General features: G+C 35.5%; 1 protein-coding gene across 1 annotated transcript in view; it reads right to left on the reverse strand.

Annotated features, from left to right (window-relative positions):
* LOC126298058 (voltage-dependent calcium channel type A subunit alpha-1) overlaps positions 1 to 21,502 on the reverse strand; it is an 860,595-nt gene that overhangs the window by 97,278 nt on the left and 741,815 nt on the right. The window contains exon 35 of the mRNA XM_049989377.1: positions 12,772 to 12,807. Coding sequence (XP_049845334.1) covers positions 12,772 to 12,807 — 36 coding nt within the window. The remainder of the gene's footprint in view (positions 1 to 12,771; positions 12,808 to 21,502) is intronic.

Below are 21,502 nucleotides of genomic sequence, written 5' to 3' on the forward strand. Positions count from 1 at the left end.
CTCAGCAAGTATCATGTAATTAATAAATTTTTTCCATAATAATAACTTGTCCTATGTATTTCATTACATAAGTATATGATCATTATCATTCCCTTACTTCTAAGACCCTTAATTAATTGTGGTGGTATCTCATGTACTCTGCTGTTCACTTAGATTCTTTGCTACCTCACCTTTCAGAAAGTAGTAGCTTTTCTCATTTCCATCTCACACTTGTTTCTTAAAGTGTGTATGCATTTTTCTCTACATTTCATCTCAAGCAGCACTTCAAACTACATTTCCATCTTCACAAGGATTCCTGTTGTTCAGTGATGATAATTATCTTTTTACATGTAATTAGAATTGAATTAATATCACTATTCATGTCTTCAAAAATTAATCTCCCTACCATTCCATTAGACAATTTCTTAATTCCTTTGGTTTTCTACTTTCTCTATTTATCCACACATTATTTTTCATTCATTTTTCTTTTGATTTTACTGTGTCACATCTAAGTTCATTATACAGCCGCAGAGTCATCAGGTCCATTTTCTCTGGTGTTCCAGCAGATATCTGCAATTTCATTTTTGCTATGTGCAGCTGGAGTCAGCAAGAATACTTACTGCTCTTCACATATGTCATGCCACACCCAGTGTCAAGTGAAAGTGTTGCTTTCTTTCCCATTGCACACTAAATGATATTTAAAGCAGAATTTTACATGTCCATTCAAGAGAGCAGTCCAAAAATAGTCTATTATGATACTTATTTTATTAATATGTATTAACAGGACAGTAAAACATGAAGAATAACCAGTTATCCAGCAGCAACACCACCACTTTGGCCCACACTGATTGCAACTGCCATGCAGCAGCACTGCTCAGTTGCCACTGGAGTCCTGGTTATTCTTCACGTTTTACTGTTCCTGTTAATACACATAAAAAAAAAACAACTAATCTGAGACTGCTCTATTGAATGTGCACATAAAATTTTGCACAAAAACAAATTGACACTTTCCGTCACCACTGGGCATCGCATGAAAGACATGATAAACAGTATTGTGTTTGGGCTGGCTTGAGCAATGTAGTGCAAAAATGAAATTGCAAATATCTATCAAAACACCAGAGAAAACGTGCCTGGTGACTCTTAGAAGGGATGCCAACATTTCACAAGTTACTCTATCTTTTCAATTTTCCCTTTCTTTCCTAATACTGCTGTACTTCTTGGCTGCTTCTTCCGCACTGTCTCTCATCCTTATTACATCATGTTTCACATTCTCAATCTTATTTCTCTGTAACATTTCCACAATTTTACCTCAACTAATTTGCATTTATCACCATCCTCAAGAAACTAAGTGTTTTGAGTACATTTTCAAGTGAATAGTGGAACAGCTGTTGGCACAGATACAAATAGGAATATACATGACATGGTGAGTTATTCTAAAGAACACAGTGACTGCAAAAATCTACGACCAATGTATAGGCCCAGATGCAGGTATTCCAAGCCAGTCACGAAATTCTTCTCTTCCATGCTCCACATCTCAGTTGCATGCAATTCTGTGCTTGAAACACAAATTTTAACAACAACCCCATATTAATATATGATACCAATAAGCTCTTTCATTGGATAGAGCTTTCTTTGTTCATGTGGATTGCAGCACAGTAACTGTGAATAGTATCATACAGCTCAATCACATTAGTGTTGTTGGTTGGTTGGTTGATTTGGGCAAGGTCATTGGTCCCACTGGATTAGGGAAGGCTGGAGAAGGAAGTCGGCCATGCCCATTCAAAGGAACCATCCCGGCATTTGCCTGAAGTGATTTAAGGAAATCACGGAAAACCTAAATCAGGATGGCCGGACAGGGGTTTGAACCATCGTCCTCCAGAATACGAGTCCAGTACGCTAACCACTGTGCCACCTCAAATTAATGTGACCACCACCTATGTTCAACGTCAATGTACAATAATCACTCACAGCTGGTAAGTGGCACCATTAGCAATGGAGAGCACATAAAGTGTGTCCAGGGGACATGGAAAACAGTGCAGTCATTGTCATAATGTGGAAATGGAGTGATGTATCTCAAATCCAAAAGAAACTGATCATAGGCTTTCAGGCCAAATGTAGAAGCACTTCTGAAGTGGCTAAGTTTGTAAATTGGTCATGATGCATGACAAAATGGCGCTATTCGAAACTGACGCCAAGGCAATGGGTGAATAGATATTCAACTGTTGAGCAAATGACCACCCATATGACCCAAGGGGCTGCTAACAGTGTCTCCTCAATGATCATTCTGTGAATGTTGCTGCATATGCATGGCAGGCACCTGGTTGATGTACCTGTCTGCTGTTCATTGGTGATGGAGGCTGAACTTGCACACCGATACTGCAACTGGATGTCCACTGAATGACAAAAGATGGCCTTTTCAGATAAATCATGTTTTATGCTCTATAGCACAAATGGTTGTCGGATCGTCTGCAAAGTCCAGAATGGGGGACAGAGCATTAAGGTCTGGGGAATGTTTTTGTGGCATCCTCTGGATGATCTTGTCATTCTAGAAGGCACAAAGGATCCTCAACTGAGAGATCTAATATAGCTGCCCATGGCACTGGAATCGGCATGGCTTCACATCCCTGTCGGTACCTTCCAGAACCTCAGTAACTCTCTTTTTACAGAAATAATCACACTTTGCATATGCTGAATGATTCACCTATTTATTGTAAACTGATATCTTTCAATAAGTGTGGTTGCACAGAGCACAGTAATTAGCAGGATTCAGGCATACACAGAACAATAATAAGAGAAGGCAATAAGCCACTATGGAGTGGTGAGGCTATCACAAACACATGTGGTCAGAATGGGTAGAATATATTGTGCATGGGCAAAAGTTTCTGTGCAAATGTTCTATAAGGTTCATAGTACATACAGACTTTCCATGCTGTGGGAAATTCTCAGAATGACACTGTCATGGGGAAGTGCTTAGATGATATGTGCTGACCAAGTAGTGCAGTGTGAAGCTTAATTCAAATTTTAGATTTTAAAGAACAATCAAACGATCTGTATGGCAGTGCATTTCTTATTTTTAGTGTTATCAGTATGAGAGTCCTATGTGCATCTTCAACTCTAAATTCTGGTAGAGATTACTTTTTATCATGTTTTGCTAATATTTTGATTTTTATTCCTTAGTAAGTATTTACATTCACAAATTTAGAGTGTAAGTAGGACTAATGGCCATATCATTAAAGCATGTGAGATCAATGTCTTTCTTGTACTCTTGTAAATTTCTAGGTGCTGAACATGATTTTATTACCATATCAAGTATCTTGTTTACTTCCAATCATGAGAGGTGAATGAGCCTCAACAATAAATACCCACTTCATTATAGTCTCAGCAATATTATTTTAGTGACTAAACCTGTCCGTCGTTGGCCACCTCTTTATAAGATGCGAAACAGGGTCATTACAGCATGTAACAATGAGAGCAGAGCATCAGGGCTAGTCTTGGATTCAATGATAACAGCAAATTGTATGTTGTCAGTGCTTAAGGTGCTAATAGTATGTAATAATACTGCTGGCATGCAGCCTACAGTGGCAGATAAGCAGTAAGGCACCAAATTACTCAGGTTACTGGTCGCTGTGTAGGTACCACATCTAATTTTTCTTCATGTTTGGTCATATCTGTCATAAGAATCAGTCCAGTAACAGTGGTATTAAAAACATGCATTCAATTACAAAACCCCCAAACATGCTAAGTGTCCTACTTATGATATCTTTTTTTGCTTTTCCCATTATTTGTAATGTCAGTTCCTGTATAGGAGAATTCATTCACTTCTACTGCTGTTGTTGTTTGATTCTTAATTTTTTATTTAATCATGCCCCTTCTCTTACGTCTATTAATTTATCAATTTTGTCTTAGCTGTGTTTACCATGAGGCAATATTTTGTGTTGAGTGTGCTGTCCATTATACTGAACAGGCCTTACAAGTCATCCTTACTTCTGATCAGAAGACTATATGTTCCTGAAACCTTGGCATGAGCATTTCTTCCCCAAGGAGTCTTGTTCATCTTGCAGAATTTTCTTTCACTTTCTTCATTGCTTATTTGGCATAAACATTAATTAAAATTCATAATACTTTCAAATGGATAAGTTGAGTTCTTCACCTGGATAACTAAGAAAATAGATGCCTCAATTCAAATGTGGAAGTAATTCATGTGAAGGATGTCCCCAAACTCCAAACCCAGTAACACTTTAAGAAGATTCAAAACATGATATTGGATTATCAGCAATCAAAACTAGATAAAATAGCTGATTTCATAGAAAAGTCAGAAGAAATTATACAGAATATTAGTTAATAATTAGCTGTTTGAAAGACTGAACAAAATGAAAGCTGCATTTGTTCAATATTGACAAAACCCAAATGTGAATGCAAATTTCTCAGCAATGTTTTACCTGTTTCAAAGGGGATCCAAATGATCTTATGCAACAATTAAGTACTGAGGTTGAAATAATGTGGAGCCTCAAATATCAGTTAGTACAAGGGTGACATCCAAGTGCTTTATTGGAGTAGGGGAGATATTATGTGTCATGTTTTTTTACATTATACCAAAATGAAATTGGGGTACCAGTTAAACACCTTGTATACACATATACATGATAATTTTAGAGAAAACTCTTATCTTCAGGGAATTACTATAATTTTTCATTTCAGCACAAGAGTGCATGAAGTAATATTTTACCAGACACTAGTTAGTCACTAGCACTGTGGCATTTGGTATGCAGTAATAAAATTATTGCACAGAAGTTAGTTATGGCTAAAGACAATACTGTGATTACTTTCATACACCAGAAATCCAAAGGCACACAAACAGATAGAAAGAAAGAAAGATTAAGGAATAATTTCTCATCAACAACCAGGTCATTAGAGACCAAGCACAAGCTCAGATCAGAAACTGGTGGTGAGGGAAATCAGCTGTGTCCTTTTCAAACAAAACATTTTGGCATTTGCCTTAAACAAAGTAACCAGAAGGACTTACTTAGGGGAGATTGAGTTCTTGCAAATGATGGAGATGATGATAGAGGTAGAAGCTGAAGCAATGTGATGGCTAATGACATTTTCCGGTTATGAACTCAATGAGTTTTTAGGATTTGGTTTTCGATGGTGGTGAGCAGAGCCAGAAATTTTAGGTTTAATTGCAATGTCTACTTTTACTAAAGTGGTATGCACATAAGGCGGTGGGTGGTGGGGTGATGTTCAGTGGCAAAGAACTGTGTATTATGTGATGGTCCAGCCAACAGTGTCATCCTACCTTGTCTGTCTGTAGTGCACATTTCAGGTGGTGTGCATAGAATTTTCAGCACTGATTTACATATTACATATTCCCAACATACTGTTGGTTGGAACAGTGACCAACACAGAAAAACTATTTATTTTAGTCTATAGTCGTAATTTTTTATTTTGCCTACTGATTACCAGTTTTGATATGCAGTACCATCCTCAGATAATACCCTGGCATGCATCTGTCACATTCGTTTCCCTAGTATTTGTAAGTATTTGATACACCTACTTGGGAAGTGAACATGATGATTGCCTGTCAGAAGATGGCCGAAGTATGGTACTACACACTGAAACTGGTACACAATCGGCAATATAAAAAAATTGTGACTACAGACTAAAAAAGATACTATTTACATACTAGTTTAGTTATCCTGAGGGTACTTAGCACTGCAGTCTTCATTATGGCTGGCATAAACCAAACACAACAACTATCACATTAACCCTTTCACTGCTGTGAGCATGTATACACATCCTGCTATGGCATTCCCCAGGTTTTGTGGGTGAGTATACATGAGTCACTTGCATTTTCTTACAGTGTTATAGATGTCTGAATGTATCCTGAGTCACCGAGCTCTCACTGCTGCAGATGAGTAACTTCCATATCTCGGCGAACAAAACCATTTTGAGTATTTATCATACAACATATTTGCCTCATTGTGTGCTATCATTTGGAGAAAATCCTCTTTCAATATCTTTAATCACTTACGGTATAGGACATTCATTATGATCAGATGATTTGTGATGAGCAAGGATGTGAATGGGTGTATCACACACAACTTTGGATATAAAACCAAATAACTTGAGAATGAAACGAGATTTTGTCCTGATCTCAATTTTTAATAACATTTTGATGTCTTATCTAAATTTCATCGCCTGCAATGTATCAGCTAAAATCAACCACACAAAAAATTTACACAATGTGTTTTTACCTCTGTAAAATCTTTAAAATACTGCACAATGTTTTACTTAATTTGATGCAGCACAGTAACTGTGGCATATAACAAAAAGAAATTCAGTCCTTTATCAAGTGAAGATATCAGGCAGTTAGATGAGCAAAAATCTAATTTTTTCATCAAATAGTATTCTTAAAAATGGATGATACGTATTTCTTAGCAACCGGCAAGTCTGCACGGAAGGAACTGCACATTGCACCCGAACATCCGTCAGATATTAACCCAACAACTCAGGAACAAAATGAATTATCATTCTGTTCTGAATTTTAAATGAAGTTTAGATATCTTATCTGCATTTCATTCACAGCAATGTATCAGCTAAAATCAACTATATGCAAAGTTTACACAATGTGTTTTTACCTCTGTGAACTCTTTAAAAGTTGGAGCAATGTTTTACTTAATTTGATGCAGTGCAGTAAGTGTGACAGACAATCAGAAAAAAAGTTGTTTATAAAGTGATAACATCAGACTGTAAAATGTGCAAAAATCAATTTTTTTCACCTACTAGTTTTCAAAAAAAATGGGCGAGGAGTATTTCATATCAGCCAGAACACCATATCTCAGCACAGGCACTAGCATTTAGCGAGCAGTACAGCCGTAGCAAAGACAGTCTCAGCATGGTATGCAAAGAGCTCATCTGTAGCAGCAAAAGGGTTAAGAAGTGGCAGCAGTAGTTTCCCAAGCATGTGAAACTTGTAGGGAGAGTCAGATGAAACAGAATGTGCTGCTCACATTGGCACTGCCAGTTACAAGGGTAGGCAATGGTTGGAGAGAGCGTTGTGTGCCATGTGCCAGGGGACAGAGACACAGAGCACACTGGCATTGCCACAAAGTATTCTCGGGGTCTCTCGGCACAGAATGCATCAAGTAGCCAAATTTTTATTTGAACATCACTAAAATAACTGTATGAAAAGGCTATACAAGGCATAAAAACTACATATGCAAACTTTTAGGGATATTAGAGGAGATAAAAATAATCGTGTTTGTTACATGACACATATGTCACTAGCACATCATATCTCCACTAGGGGTCCTTGAGCGGTTTGATACTTTATCTCTCTTAGACTAACATTCACAGTTGTTTTGACTGCTTTTTATCAATATGTTGACATTGGAGTCTGATTTGCAACACAATTTACATCTTACAGATAAGAAGGGTAAGCTTTCATTACTACTAAGAGTGTCCACAATCACTGATAAGCAATTACGGTATTATTCTTTATCTTATGTTGTGTTTAAATGTAAGTATCTACTTGGGTTTAAAGATTCTTGATGGCTAATTACACTGTAACTGAGTTAGCTGGCATGCATCTCAAGGTGCCTGCATACTGAATGATTTCCAGGGTAGAGATAATCAAACTATGTCACATTTCCAAAAATTGATGGTCATCTTAATGGAACAGCGTCCCTTAGATAAGAACTTGCAGTGAACTGTTCAGACTGAGGAAGCTGTGCTACAGCACACTGAGGGCAACTCCAGCACCATAACATGATCTCTAGACAAGGAACTAAATACCTCCAACATCAATGTGTTGAATGTCTTACGTAATACAGGTATGCTCTCATCCAAGTACCAGAAGGTACAAGACCTGTCAGTTGATGACTTTCTCCAGCACATCAATTTCCATCGATGATATCTACACCAATTTGTAAAATTCCTTGACCTCATAAAGGCATTCTGTTTATTGACAAAGCTGCCTTCATAAGGGATGGAATGTTCAACAGACATGTCTGGGAGTTGGAAAGCCCTAAGGCAATGCGTGTGTTCCACCATCGACAAGTGTATGGGCTGGTATCATTTTCAACAGTCTGACAGGGCCTTATCTTCTGTATGACATGCTCAGTAAAGGAAATTACCATATCTTTCAGCATGATGTGAATCTTTCTGAAAATGGGGCCCCACTGTATTTCGCTGCTGATGTAAAAAAGCATTCAGACAATGTTTACTCCAGTTGTTGGATTGGAAGACTTGGGGGTGGGGAGAGCGGGCAGTACCAGGGCCACCATGTTCTCCTAACCTCACTCCTATGGCTTTTACCAGCAACATCTCTAAAACAATGTTTATCTCACTACAGTTTGTACATCATCTCTGAACATCAGTAGTTTCCAAATGTTCATGGGCCTCTATCAGAGAAATGGTGGATCTGTTGACATTTTTATCAAATAAAACTGTGTTTCTTCTTATCTCCTTTAAGCACTAAAATTTTGCATATGTGCCATTTTTTACACTGTGCATAAAAGTTAGTGTGTTTTGATTCAGAGACCTCCTTGACTTAATGGAACACTACTGGCTGACTTAGAGAATATAACATTTAAAACTATTCCTTAGTAGTTAGGTAGCATAAAATGATGTAGACTGTAGTAAACATGAAATAGCATAAGCAGTCCTGTTGAAAAGAATGATGAGGGACAAAAAAATAGTCAATGAACATGAGGTTTTCTTCCAGCACCCAGCTGTTCACCAACACTATCACTCAGATCCACATGAGTATTTGTACATTTATGCATATTACATAATGTGATTATTGAAAAAATGCAATGGAGATTAGCAAAGACTTGTAGGGCAATATCTGAAATGAAAAGAACTGGCACAATTTTCTCATGTTGAAGCAGATAATGATACAGAAGATGATTCTTTTCATATATAATAAATACGAATCTTGAGGTTTGCCACATTTCCTGTCTGTATGTTATTTATGCATTCAAGCAGGACAGTATGAGAGACTGATTTAAACATACCTGATGCTCTTGCGATGAGTGTTTCTTCTGGAGAGGAGGCCTGTTTCTTCAGCTAATTCAGGCTCCAGACTGCCAGTTCGAGATGTGCCCGTCCATTGGCCAGCCATGTCCATCAGGCAGTTAAAAAATGATGCCCTCTGTCCATAAAACAACTCCATAATGTGAGAAAAGCCTAGATTTTACTGTGCATGGTTCGTCCAATCAAATACAATTATTTAAATTTGTCTGTGTTAAGCGCTACATTTTACTTAACAATTAAAGATCTGCAGTGATTTTACATATGTTTGTGTATCTGATTTGAAACAAATACTGGACAACAATTGTATAACAGAATTCAGAGAGGGTAAACACATAGGAAAGTTTCATACAAATTTTGCATAAACTGCATTCACATACACAATGCAAAACATCTTTCATATTTCGCACAGTTTTTGCACTACATTACTTAACAATATAGGCCATTAACACAGTTGTAACATAATGCACACACAAACACACACACACACACACACACACACACACACACACACACACACACAATGAGTGAGACTGAGTGAGAGAGAGAGAGAGAGAGAGAGAGAGAGAGAGAGAGAAGGAGAGAGGGAGAGAGAGAGAGAGAGAGAGAGAGAGAGAGAGAGAGAGAGAGAGAGAGAGAGAGAGAAAGAGAGAGAAAGTGCTATACTGGATTTACTAAATTAATGTACAGAATAAATTAAGATTATTATGCTAATAAATATGTAGGTTTTTAACTTTGTTGTTTGATAAACTATAAGATCAGAAAACATGAACAGGCTCCGCATGTTGTTCTGACCATATGATAGTAATAGTAGTTATTTCCTATTCATTATTTTAAAAAAAGATTAGTAAGAAATTAGCACGAATTGGACCATAAACTACACCGTACTGAAATTATTATCAGCAAGATTATAGATTTATTTGCAGATGATAGTAGTGAAATCATGTTACATATCAATGGTGCAGAAGCTGTGCAGTCAATTAATGAGCTCAAGCAATGCATTTAATGAAAAATTTAAACAAGAAGGCTTATAGCTGCAAAACAATTCCATGAAAGAGAAATTATTTATCAACAAAACTACTTTTAGCCAACTTCACTTGTTAAACAGCATGCAGTCATGCTTTTCAACTACTGAGACAACTAAATATCTGGAACAATAAATGCTTTGTGTGCAACTTATTTACAGTGGTGGAGTATTTAGCTTTAATAATACCAACAGTGATGTGCTGTAATAAGTAGAACTTAAATAATTAAAATTTTTCTTAACTTTTGAGAAACAGAGTTCAAGCATTGTTAAAATAATTCATAACATAACATATTGTTTTGTTTCTCTTCAGAAAATTTGAAAAACGAGAATAGCTGTAAAAAATTATCATTAAATGATGTAAAATGCAGAAGCAATTCATCAGAAAGAGGAAAATTAAAAAGATGAATTAGAAGGGTGTGAGAGTTTGAGGCATCATTTATTCATGTTTTTCAAGATAGGAATGAGATATTCAATTACAGCTCTATGTATTATGAGTGTCTCTATCATTATTAATTAATTCACAATGATTTATGACTTGAAAATATAACTATGTATCCCTCTGTACAACATCGAGTATTCCAATTTGTACATAAATAATTACATGACTACTGAATGCAGAACGACTCTAATTAGAAGTTATTGTTAGCTTTTTTTGTCAAGCTATATGTGGATTCAGAAGCGATATATCAACCATACCTTTGTTTTAATGCAAACATCAGAAGTGTTCATAAAGGAAAAATTTATTGCGCCAATGGTGTGACAATATATATTTACTGTCACAGGATAATTTAAGCAACACTGGCTGTATTGAAAAGCATGTGAATTACAGCTTCATTGTTAAAAAATAAACTTTGGCAAATAGTGGATCAAACATGCAAAATGAGCAATAGAATTTCATCTTGTTAAAGACACTTGAGGTGGAAGATTAAAAAAATAAGTACTCTTTGGCAAAGTGTTTACTGCTTAAAACTGGAAAATTTTTTGTAGAAGTCTGAGAAAAATGCAAACATACTGTAAAGAAGGGAGAATGAGGATCACATAATGTGTGACACAAAGTGGATGTGTAAGTGAGAAGAAAGGGGTGAAAGTTCAACATTTTAATTTAATTTTAATTAGGCAGGGAAGTAATAACTACACTGTATCCATAGAGAGAGTATGTTCTGACAAGAATCTAATGAAGACAATGTTCTGAGGGTACTGAATGATCATTTCCAGTCACTGATATTCATGGCAACCACTGTTAACTATTGCAATGCTATGAGTTTAGTGTGTTTTGAAAATGGAGGTATACAGTATGGGTACAGGCCATGCCCCATCATGGAACAGCTGTTTTTCTTCTTACTAAATAAAAATAAAAGTTAATTTTTAATCAAAATTAAAGATTTAATCTATCGATATGTGTTTAATGTGTAATAATATAATAAAGACAGTGCGAGAACAAACAGTATGAAGAAATCTTATTTTACTGTTAATTTCTGCAATCATATTTAACACAATTCTGACAGACTTTTGTGTTAAGGGTAGAAATTGCTTCTCATTTTCTCAAATAATTAAGAAGCCTATTTGGATACAAGTGTGATTTTTACTAACAAAATCAATGGTGCTATTAGTTTCAGTTAGCCATTTACTTCTTTTCAGTATACTCTTGTGACAAAATTCAAAAGCCATCTCTACAGTGTAGCACTTTAAACATCATGTGGCTTCAGGCAATGACTCTTGACCTAATAACTTCTTCCCTCCATAATTTCATTAATGACCACCACAAGTCCACAGCTCACTACAGATTCTGTTGAAGTGTCTCATTCATGTTGTTTTCAAACACTTAAAATCACCTTCTTAAGCTATGTTAGTTCTTCTCAGAGCTGGATGAGCCAAAAATTGTCAGTATAAATGTAAAGTAATAACACATTACTACACTTCCAACAGGCCTTAAACAAAACATAACACTGAGGTTCATAACATGATCTACAGTTAGTTACATACAGTCATTTTGTGACTGCTCTGTGTTTATGTTGAAGTCACCCTTCAAGTAACTGCAGCCAGAGGCGATCAACTGGAAAAGTGTCTACAGCTATATCAAACTGCCAATCAAATCAATACATAGGGACCTATATCATTACATAGATGGCATAGCTATACTAAACTTAATATTTAGCACTGAAGTGCCTAATCAACAACAATGACCACAGTTTGGCACTTTAGAAACGTAAGTATGTTCGGATGTCTTATCAAAATTTAAATTAATTACTATTCAGTGCTGAAAATGGATTTTCCAAGTTTTGTTCATTAATAGGTGAGAAGAATAAAGGATATTTCACTAGTGTGGATCTAAGACTTTTTTAATACTAATATGATTCCTAATAAGGTGTTATTATGCGTTAAAACAATGGCTTTTGGAGGCAGTTTCCAGTCTTTGCTTACCAAAATGTTGTAGAAGAAATAAAAGCAAAACAAAAGAACTTGCAACTGAATGAAATTAATCAAAAGGTGATTTTTATAATAAATAAATCAGTTTACTTCCCCAAACTGTGTGCCGAAATTCTACACTATACTATAAGTGAAATAATGTGCATAGGTACTTGTGAAAAATAATTTTAAAAAATTTAAAATCAGATCTGTGGTTTACAAAATCATGCAAATTGAATATAGCTAGAAAAATTAATGGAAAATTGAAATAACTGCAATTTTATCTACAAAAGACTGGAATAAAAGGTCTATTGAAAGAATACTACCGCCTCATTATTGGAAGGACTATGACCACCAAATCCCTGAAACCAAACACACATATTATTGGATTGCTAACCTGAATAACAATCCACATACCACAGCAGACTTCTATAGTTAACAAATACCAAGCCAAAATTAGGAACTATAAATTAATCTGAAATAAATTCAGTAAAACATGCATTCTAAATTAGTATTGGAAAGTTAGTTTTGTAAAGAGTAAGTTATCAAACTGAATTAACATAACAAAATGGTTAGGATTACTTAGAGGTGTTGGAATTAATTCTCCATATTTTCTTAAACAGCACATATTCACTGTGAAAATATGTTAGGATACATGTAATTGGTAATTTAATCTGAAAGAAACCTATAAAAAAACAACATGATGACTGTTTTATGATTTCCTGAGTTACATAGCTCAGCTGCTGTGTTTACTGGTCTCTCATGTATAGCAATCCAAATTTACATATGACTTAGAGGAAGTAGGTGGTATTGTGAGCTATTCCAAAGCATAAACTCACCATACAATACTTTCTGATTGAAACATCTCATTTTCCATTCAGTATAAAAGGATAATAACATGGTTAAAATCTCTCTGAATCTATCTATGCAACTAAATAACATTCCACACAATACACCATCTTAAAACAAGAGAGGAAGAGCAGGATTTGAGAAACACAAATAAGTATGTGAAACACATGAAATCTCAGTATTCAACATCCTAAAGTGGTAAAACGATACAGAGTGAGTACTCATGCAGTTTCCTAATTTCCACTAATATCTCATTAATCATTCTAAGCTCTACAGGCTAAATGAGCTATCTGCCACTAACACACAATATCTGGGCATGTGCAGGTATGCGTAAAAACAAAGACAACACACTGGATTATGCACACATTTACACAGTTTAAATAGGAAAGTTCCACATTCAATTCAAGTTTAATCAAAGATAGAGTCACATTATGAAATCAATGTATCAATTGACTTCAAAAAGTGATTCAAAAGCAAGCAAACATGTACACACATGCCCTTGTTTTTGACAATACAGAAATGCTGAGATTAAGTACCATAAAATTTGTGATTTTTGTGTGGATAAATTCTGCTCTAAACAACTTGACTTTTACATTGTGCAGCAACATAACAGAACTTACCCCAGCTGTTAGTTACATATTATCCCTCAACACTATTCATCTTTCACACAGTTTGATATTGATATGAAAAGGTCTATCATAATAAAGGGTGTATTTTTTCTTCAGAATATTGTTCTGTGGTTTATTTAGCCAGTATAGAACTATTACCCATTTCTTAATGATTGATTCATGTCTTCGAGATCCTCTTCTAATGAGCATTAATGTGTTGCCCCTTTCCTAAAGTGCAAAAATGTCTTCTTTCATATGATGTGTAAATATCCTATTTTGGTCAGAAACAAGGAAATATACATGGAAATATTAATGTAGAAGTGTACTTTAAAGGGGCACCATTGTGAGATTGTGCTTTCAAGAGTAATCTCCTGTGCACTGCTTAGGACATAAAAATTATATGTTATTGGTGGAGGTTTATTGCTTTCCAGTTAGTTGTTTTAGAAAAATTATAGCAGATGTAGATTGTTGCAGTCTGTCTTATGGAGAAACACACGGACCAGACAAAAAGTGGAAATGCAAGTCCTGCTGTTGTTTTACACAGCCTTAATATTTTAATTAATATTATAGAGCTTATTGTAAGTGTTAATCTCATGTGCTTAATTTATTTTGTTTTTTCATCTCCATGCAGACATCTGAGCTACATTTCACCTGTGATTTATGTTGTATTTACTTGGGGGATTTTTTGTGAATTGTGTTTTATTCATCTCATGACATACATTTGCAATCCATTTGGTTTGCATACAGAAGACCTGTCAAAAATTTATAATACAGTCACAATGATTTTTACATTATTAAATAGTAGCACTACAATAAATAATAACAGTATAAGGATATATCTTGGAATATGTAACACATTGTATCCAGCTAAAAATTCCAGTTTGTCCTGCATAAATCCATCCACTGAGTAATAACACCTCAGTGTCAGTACCTCATATAGCTTTCTTTTAAGTGAACCTAAATTCATCTGCATCAACTTGTTCCCTTTTAATTGATTACAAATTTTTATTCCGATGCATTGAGGTCCCTGGACAAACAGTCTGAGGCAGTGGGTGGGGAGCATAAAATTTTCTTTTTTTCTAGTATCATGTGAATGGACAAAATGGTTTTCCTCAAATAATTCATGTCTGGTGTACAAAAATATAATAATCTCGTATATGTATAGGGATGGCAGAGTTGATATTTTAAGTTTTCTAAATAATGGTCAACATGATTCTTTGTGATTTGCAGTGCACATATTTCAAATGATTTTTTTCTGTATTTGTAGTATCCGCACTATGTTTGTTGAGTTACCCCAAAAAACAGTACCATGCATAATAATGGATTCAAAGCAGCTTGTATATGCTAACTTTTGAATGTCCATGTCAGTTGCAGTTGATAATATTTGCACTGCAAATACAAAGCTGCTCAGTTTGTTTGCCAGGTATTCAATGTGTGCCTGTCAGCTCAAAATTTTATCTACATTTAAACTTAAAAATTTTACTGAGTCAACTTCTTCTATATCTTGGTTGTTGTGTACAATCTTAATCTGCCTGCATTTTGACTGTTTCGTTTTGAACTGCATTATGTGAGTCTTAGAAATGTTTAGATTCAACCCATTTAGCTGAAACCAAGTTTCTAAGGTACTGAGGGTACTGATCACAGATTTGGGAATTTTTTCCAAATCCTGATCTTCAACTAAGACAGCAGTATCATCTGTGAACAGAACTGATGGGGTGTTGATATTTAATGGTAAGTCATTAACATAGAAGAGAAATAGGACTGGGCCTAATATGGAGCCTTTTGGAACACCCTGAGATTCTTTTTTTTTCCAGTCAGAAAAATAATATGCACCATTCTTACCAGATAAGTAACATTTGTTATTTAGTAGTTGTGTGAAGTAGTCACCAATGGTACATTTTGTTGCTTTATACTTGTGTGAGGCCATACATCACTTATGGAATTGAGAGAGGCCCATGCTTATCAGAAAGTATTTTTATTGTTAGGCTGAAATAGAACAGGACATCAACAGTTCCATTTCACTGCCAGTAAAGAGAACTGGTTATTACTCAGTATTAGTTAACATGCAGTAATCGTATTTCAAGAGAGTGTGGAGCATCTTCAAGTTCTGCATAACTAACAAAAGAGGTCTGGTACATAACAGAAGTATGTTTGGAGAATTTTAACGGCCAGGTGTCTATGAAAAGAAAAAATAATTCTATTATAGAATGTCTCAAAAACAGTAACATAAAACTTTCATCCAATACAACATCTTCGAGGAATTTACAGTTTAACAGGAACTTAAGGTCACAAGAATTATTTTGGAGAGTACATTGCACTCACTAGACAAAGAAATTGAACTTTTGCAGTTGCCTGAGGCACACTGCAAAGCAAAATTGACCTCATCTTATGTATTTGAGCCATTATCAAGAACAAGATGAAACAAGACTTTTGAGGTACATGATCCTCTACAGCTATGCCACCCACTTTACAAAATGTTCCACAAATAGTCTAGAGGGATTCAGTAATTCAACTTTATGTGTATGCATAAAGAGCTCATTGTTTCAACATGGTAAGAGAGACATGGCTGATTCAAGTAGACAACTCTGATACCAGTGAGACCTACGCTAGCAGCAAAAGTGATTAAGGTAGTTTCATTTTTGTAACTGACCATTCTGTCCTGGAAATTTTATTCCAGCTGATTCCTGCACATCATTGAGCGAGTTTCCATTTACTATTACTAAGCTATAACATAATTCATTGCTCATTTATTGAGAGCTGCAGTGCAGAAGGATACAAATTCAATTTTCACTATTTAACAGTGGACAGTCATCCTTCTGCCTGATAGTTATTTACACTGCCCAACAAAAAGTCTAACAACCAATTGTTAGCAGGTCTGGTATGGTATATAAGGGGCATTAACAGCTTCAGATGTTGAGTGATCACTGTCACACCTGAAAGTGCTCAAAGGAGGCCTCATCGTGGGTCTCCATTTGGCCAGATTGTTGAATCCTGCAATAAACAGATTTTGCAACATCCTGCACCATGCAGCACCATTAGTCAGGGACTTGTGGAGTACAGATGTAGATGTAGATATGAGGAATCACAGTTCAGTACTACTCTGGTTCAACATCATAGGCAAGTATGGTGACAACCTGGGAAGAGGTCCCATTTTTCCAATATTCTGAAGAGGCTCAGCAGCATTACACCTGATGCCTTGGTGTGGGGAGCCATTCGGTATGGCTTCAAGTCATAGATGGTTGTGACTGAGGTACCTCTGTTGGCACAATGGTATGCCACAGAAATTCGGCATCCTCATCTGTTATGTCTCATGTGACAGTATTGTGGTATCATTTTTCAGCAGGACAATGCCCATCCACACACAGCATTTGTCTCAATAAACTGTCTGCGTGATCTTAAGGCACTCCCACGACCAACAAGAACCTCAGATCTGTCCCTGATAGGACATGTTTGTATCCATCTCAGACATTATCTCTGTCCTGGAACCAGTATCCAGAATATCGAGGAACAGTTACAACAGTTGTAGGTCAGCTTGCCTTAGGAGATGATGCAATGGATTTATGACTCTCTTCCCAGCCAATTCAGTGCATGCTTCTAGGCCAGAGGTAATGAAATGTCACACTGACAAGTGGGCTTGTACTGCCAAGTTCTTTGAAATTTCACTTGATTCTGTAATAACTGATATAAAATCACATACATTTTAAAACTATTAAGTTCCATTTACTTTCCTCCTACCATTCTGGGTGCTACATTTTCTTTTTCAGGTAGTATGTATTTGTTTATGTTAACCCCAAATGTAAAAAAACATGATGTCCAGATTAAAGTATTCAAAATAAGCTTATACATTTTCACTTGAATAAAGTTGTCACTATCCTTTTAAGTCTCATAGTAATTCATGCCATTTTGCATCAAGAACAATTTTGCCTTCCACATGCAACAGCCACTGAGCACTGCAATGTTGTATTTCAACACAAAAAAAAGTTGTACACTTCATTGGTGGAGTTACCACATATCACACATTACAACAGTGGCAGAGCATTTCTATGGTAACTACACTCCAGCACAGTTGTGCATAGAGTACAGCTATTAATGCAGCTGCTTTTAAAACTCTTAACTGACAATAATGAAGATTATTTGTTAGTAATGATATATGATGTTGCCAATTATAGTTCAAGCAGTACTCCCATGTTTTCTCTGCTAAAATAGTCTCAATTGCAGCATCGTGCTGCTGACATTATTGTGCTGAAATTGCTAATCAGACAACAATTAAAATTCGCCTATAATTAAAGAATGACTGTATCTTTAATTTGTGTTAAAAAAAACTATTCACATAATTATTAGCAAGGTTCTACATCTCTTCAATGTTAACACTTAAAAAATGATCATAAAACACTTTATCTTGTAAATATTTCCACATACATTATCTTTCCTCAACCGAAATATCTTGTGCACATTAGAAAAAAGGTAGACATTTTCACAATCCCACAGAGGTACAATACACCAATGTTCATAATTTACTGTAGCCAGAATAGGAGCTCAAATCCATGGATCAACCTTTGTGAAATAGATAATAATACAGAGCAACTAGAAATTGGTTGAAGTTAGCTAACTGTTGATCAGTTAAGGGTTTTTTCTGAATTGTCAATATGTAGGATGATGCAGGTGTAAGATTCAGTCATTTATGCAATGTAATGTCCCAGATTGCACTTCATACAACTTGTATCATAATTATTATTCATATCTGTAGCACTTATTTTATTATGGTTTACTAAATAAAGCATTTTACATTGTACAGATCTTTTTTCCATGGTATACTCCACGCAATTCAACAGAATGCTTATTGACAGAACCATCTCCTCCTATTGTTTACATTTCCTTCTGATTGTAAGCTCAGAATTATAAAGGCATTTGATGTATTTTTCTCCAGCAGCCAAAGACTTTGAAACCTGTAATCTATTGTGGTCTCTATAAATGCATTAAGAATTACTAAGTCACTGTATGTATCAAGGTAATTTCCTACAAACTATTTTATTTTATGCAAAATAAATAGCTTGTAACAGATATACATACAACTGGCATGCATTTTTCTTTGATGTGACAATATTGATCCACCTAACTAGCAATTTCTGAAATGATGAAGTTTAATGCAACAGAAATCCCACTGCTGAAATTCCACACAAATTACAAAATGGTCAAAAGCTAAATGCAAGGTTACATGACCCATAAAACCCTCTATGGCTATATCATCTTTTACATTATTGATGTTGGTGACAGCTGGCTAGCACATTGTTCAACAATATTCCACATCTTAAATGGTAAATTGTTCTACACCCTTATGCAAAGAACATAGGCCTGTCCTCATTGGAATTTTAAGAGTAAACAATAAGTAAAATTTAGAATATTAAGATGTGGTTGTTGATTGCAGGTTTCATTTCATTCTCATAATTCTAAGATGTAGGATCAATAACATTATATTCCAGTGAAACTGTATTTCTTTCCCAATGCAATATCACTAAAATTGTTTGGTATTGAAGGAAAATGGTCTACGACAGAGCTTCAAATTCAGTGACGTATTCACTGACGTACTTTAGTAGTTGTCAGTAATAGCTACAGAAATGAACAGTCCACTTTTCTAAGAAGTGATATCAGTATAAATAAATAGTGGATCTACACTTTGTTGCTCATGAAGCTTTTGAAGTTAAGAGTCTTTTTTTTTACGCTCCAGTTGGAATGCTATACACCATGAATCAAATGGAAAGGCAAATGAAAAAATGTAAACAAATCAGCTGAAATATATTTAATACAAAAAATAAAATGAAACCCCCTAATATTGCTTCATTATCAATGAAAACTAGAAGTTGTTTTGCACTCTTTTAAACAACTGTTCCTTAAAAGTTTCTAGCAGATTACAATTGTATGGTAGTCCAGGTCTCATTGTCAGATATTTGCCTTTCACAGTACTTTTACCAACTGAACTATCAAAGCATGGCCTGGGACCTGACCCAAAGCTTTCATCAGAGAATACCTCTCTCTTACATTCAAACTGTACAGACAATGATCCTCCTTCATATCTAGTTTTGATGCAGAATCAGTATTCTTTAGGGCCAGCAACCACGCTTGCATTATAAAACCTATAAATTAATACCATGTTAGCATATCCACCATACACAAAGTTGTAGAAGACCATTAGTAACAGCCATAACAACATGAAGTGAGAGGTTAAAGATATTCAGATATTAGATTTATGATATTTAGTGAATTTCTTTGACCTGAATTCACAAGATGAAGGATGACAGAAGGAAGATTTGGGTTGAATACTACGTCCATTCTGAGGTACTTAGAGTTGGAATACAAGCTAATAATGAGCAACAATGATGACTAATAATGAGCAACAACACTGCAGAAAATTCTAGATGGGGTCTTTTACAAAGAAAACATTATGTCACTCACCTAAAGTGATTTAATGAAACTATGAGTAATACAAAAGCCTGTCTGGTCAGACAAGGATTCGAATTCTACTCCTCAATAATATGAATTCAATGTATTAACTGAAAGTTTCCAGCGAGGTCCTAATTCTACATTATGTTGTAATTTAAAGTAGAACTTAAGTCCCAAAATAATTCAGTAGCTGTTCTGCTGTTTGGAAATATAATTTCTTTAAGTTAAAAATGTCATACACTAAACCAATATGCCATACATTAATGTTTAGTACCAATGCCATTTTATAGAAGTGCATTGATTGACAGTTACCTTTGTGTAGAGGAGAAAAATCACAAATTAATCTCATCTAAATGGTTAGATAGATCTACCACATCACCACATCAATGGCTTCAACAGATACACAATACTATGTTTCAAATAGGGTTTCATTTTCTAATTATCTGCCAAAACAACCATCTGGAATGACCTCAGTGTTAACATGATATTAAATGTTTAGCTCCAACTATTCTGTTTTGCTCCTGACATGATTACTATTTATCTCAACAATGGGACAGTGCTGCACAAGGGAGTGGAACATAGGGTCTGTATGCAGCCATGTTATCTTTCTTTGACAAATTTGTCAGTTCCCACATTTTCCTGCATTCCAGCATTAACTCATATCCTGATGAAAGACAATAGTATGCATGTTTTTGCAAGTGCAGAGTGGGCTTCCTCAATGGTGCAGTTGTCAAATGGTCCACATTTATCAAAGTGAAATGTATAAAATTACATTATTAGCCTTCCAGTCATGTTACATATGCTCTATGGTGTGACAGGGACTGCAAGGAGTTCAGCAGCAAAAACAGTGATTCGTTAGGATGATGAAACATAAAAGCACAGCCATGGAGAAACATTGACTGACGAATGGCCTCCATATGCTTAGGGCCATTGGTGTGCATCATTACACTTGTGGGATTCATCCAGAAGATTGAAAATTACTACTTTTTGTATATGCACAGGCATGCCAACATCATGAACCTTCAATATCGGCACAAAATATTACTATACATGCTGACAGTAGCTTGACTACAAACCTTTGGAGCTTAAACCAGGAAGAGAAAATCAAACTTAGTATTTGAGTCAGTCTACGGGGGAGCAGAGAGCACTGCATATGAACAAG

The sequence above is a fragment of the Schistocerca gregaria genome, chromosome X (genome assembly GCF_023897955.1).
Source record: "Schistocerca gregaria isolate iqSchGreg1 chromosome X, iqSchGreg1.2, whole genome shotgun sequence".
NCBI classification, from domain to species: domain Eukaryota; kingdom Metazoa; phylum Arthropoda; class Insecta; order Orthoptera; family Acrididae; genus Schistocerca; species Schistocerca gregaria.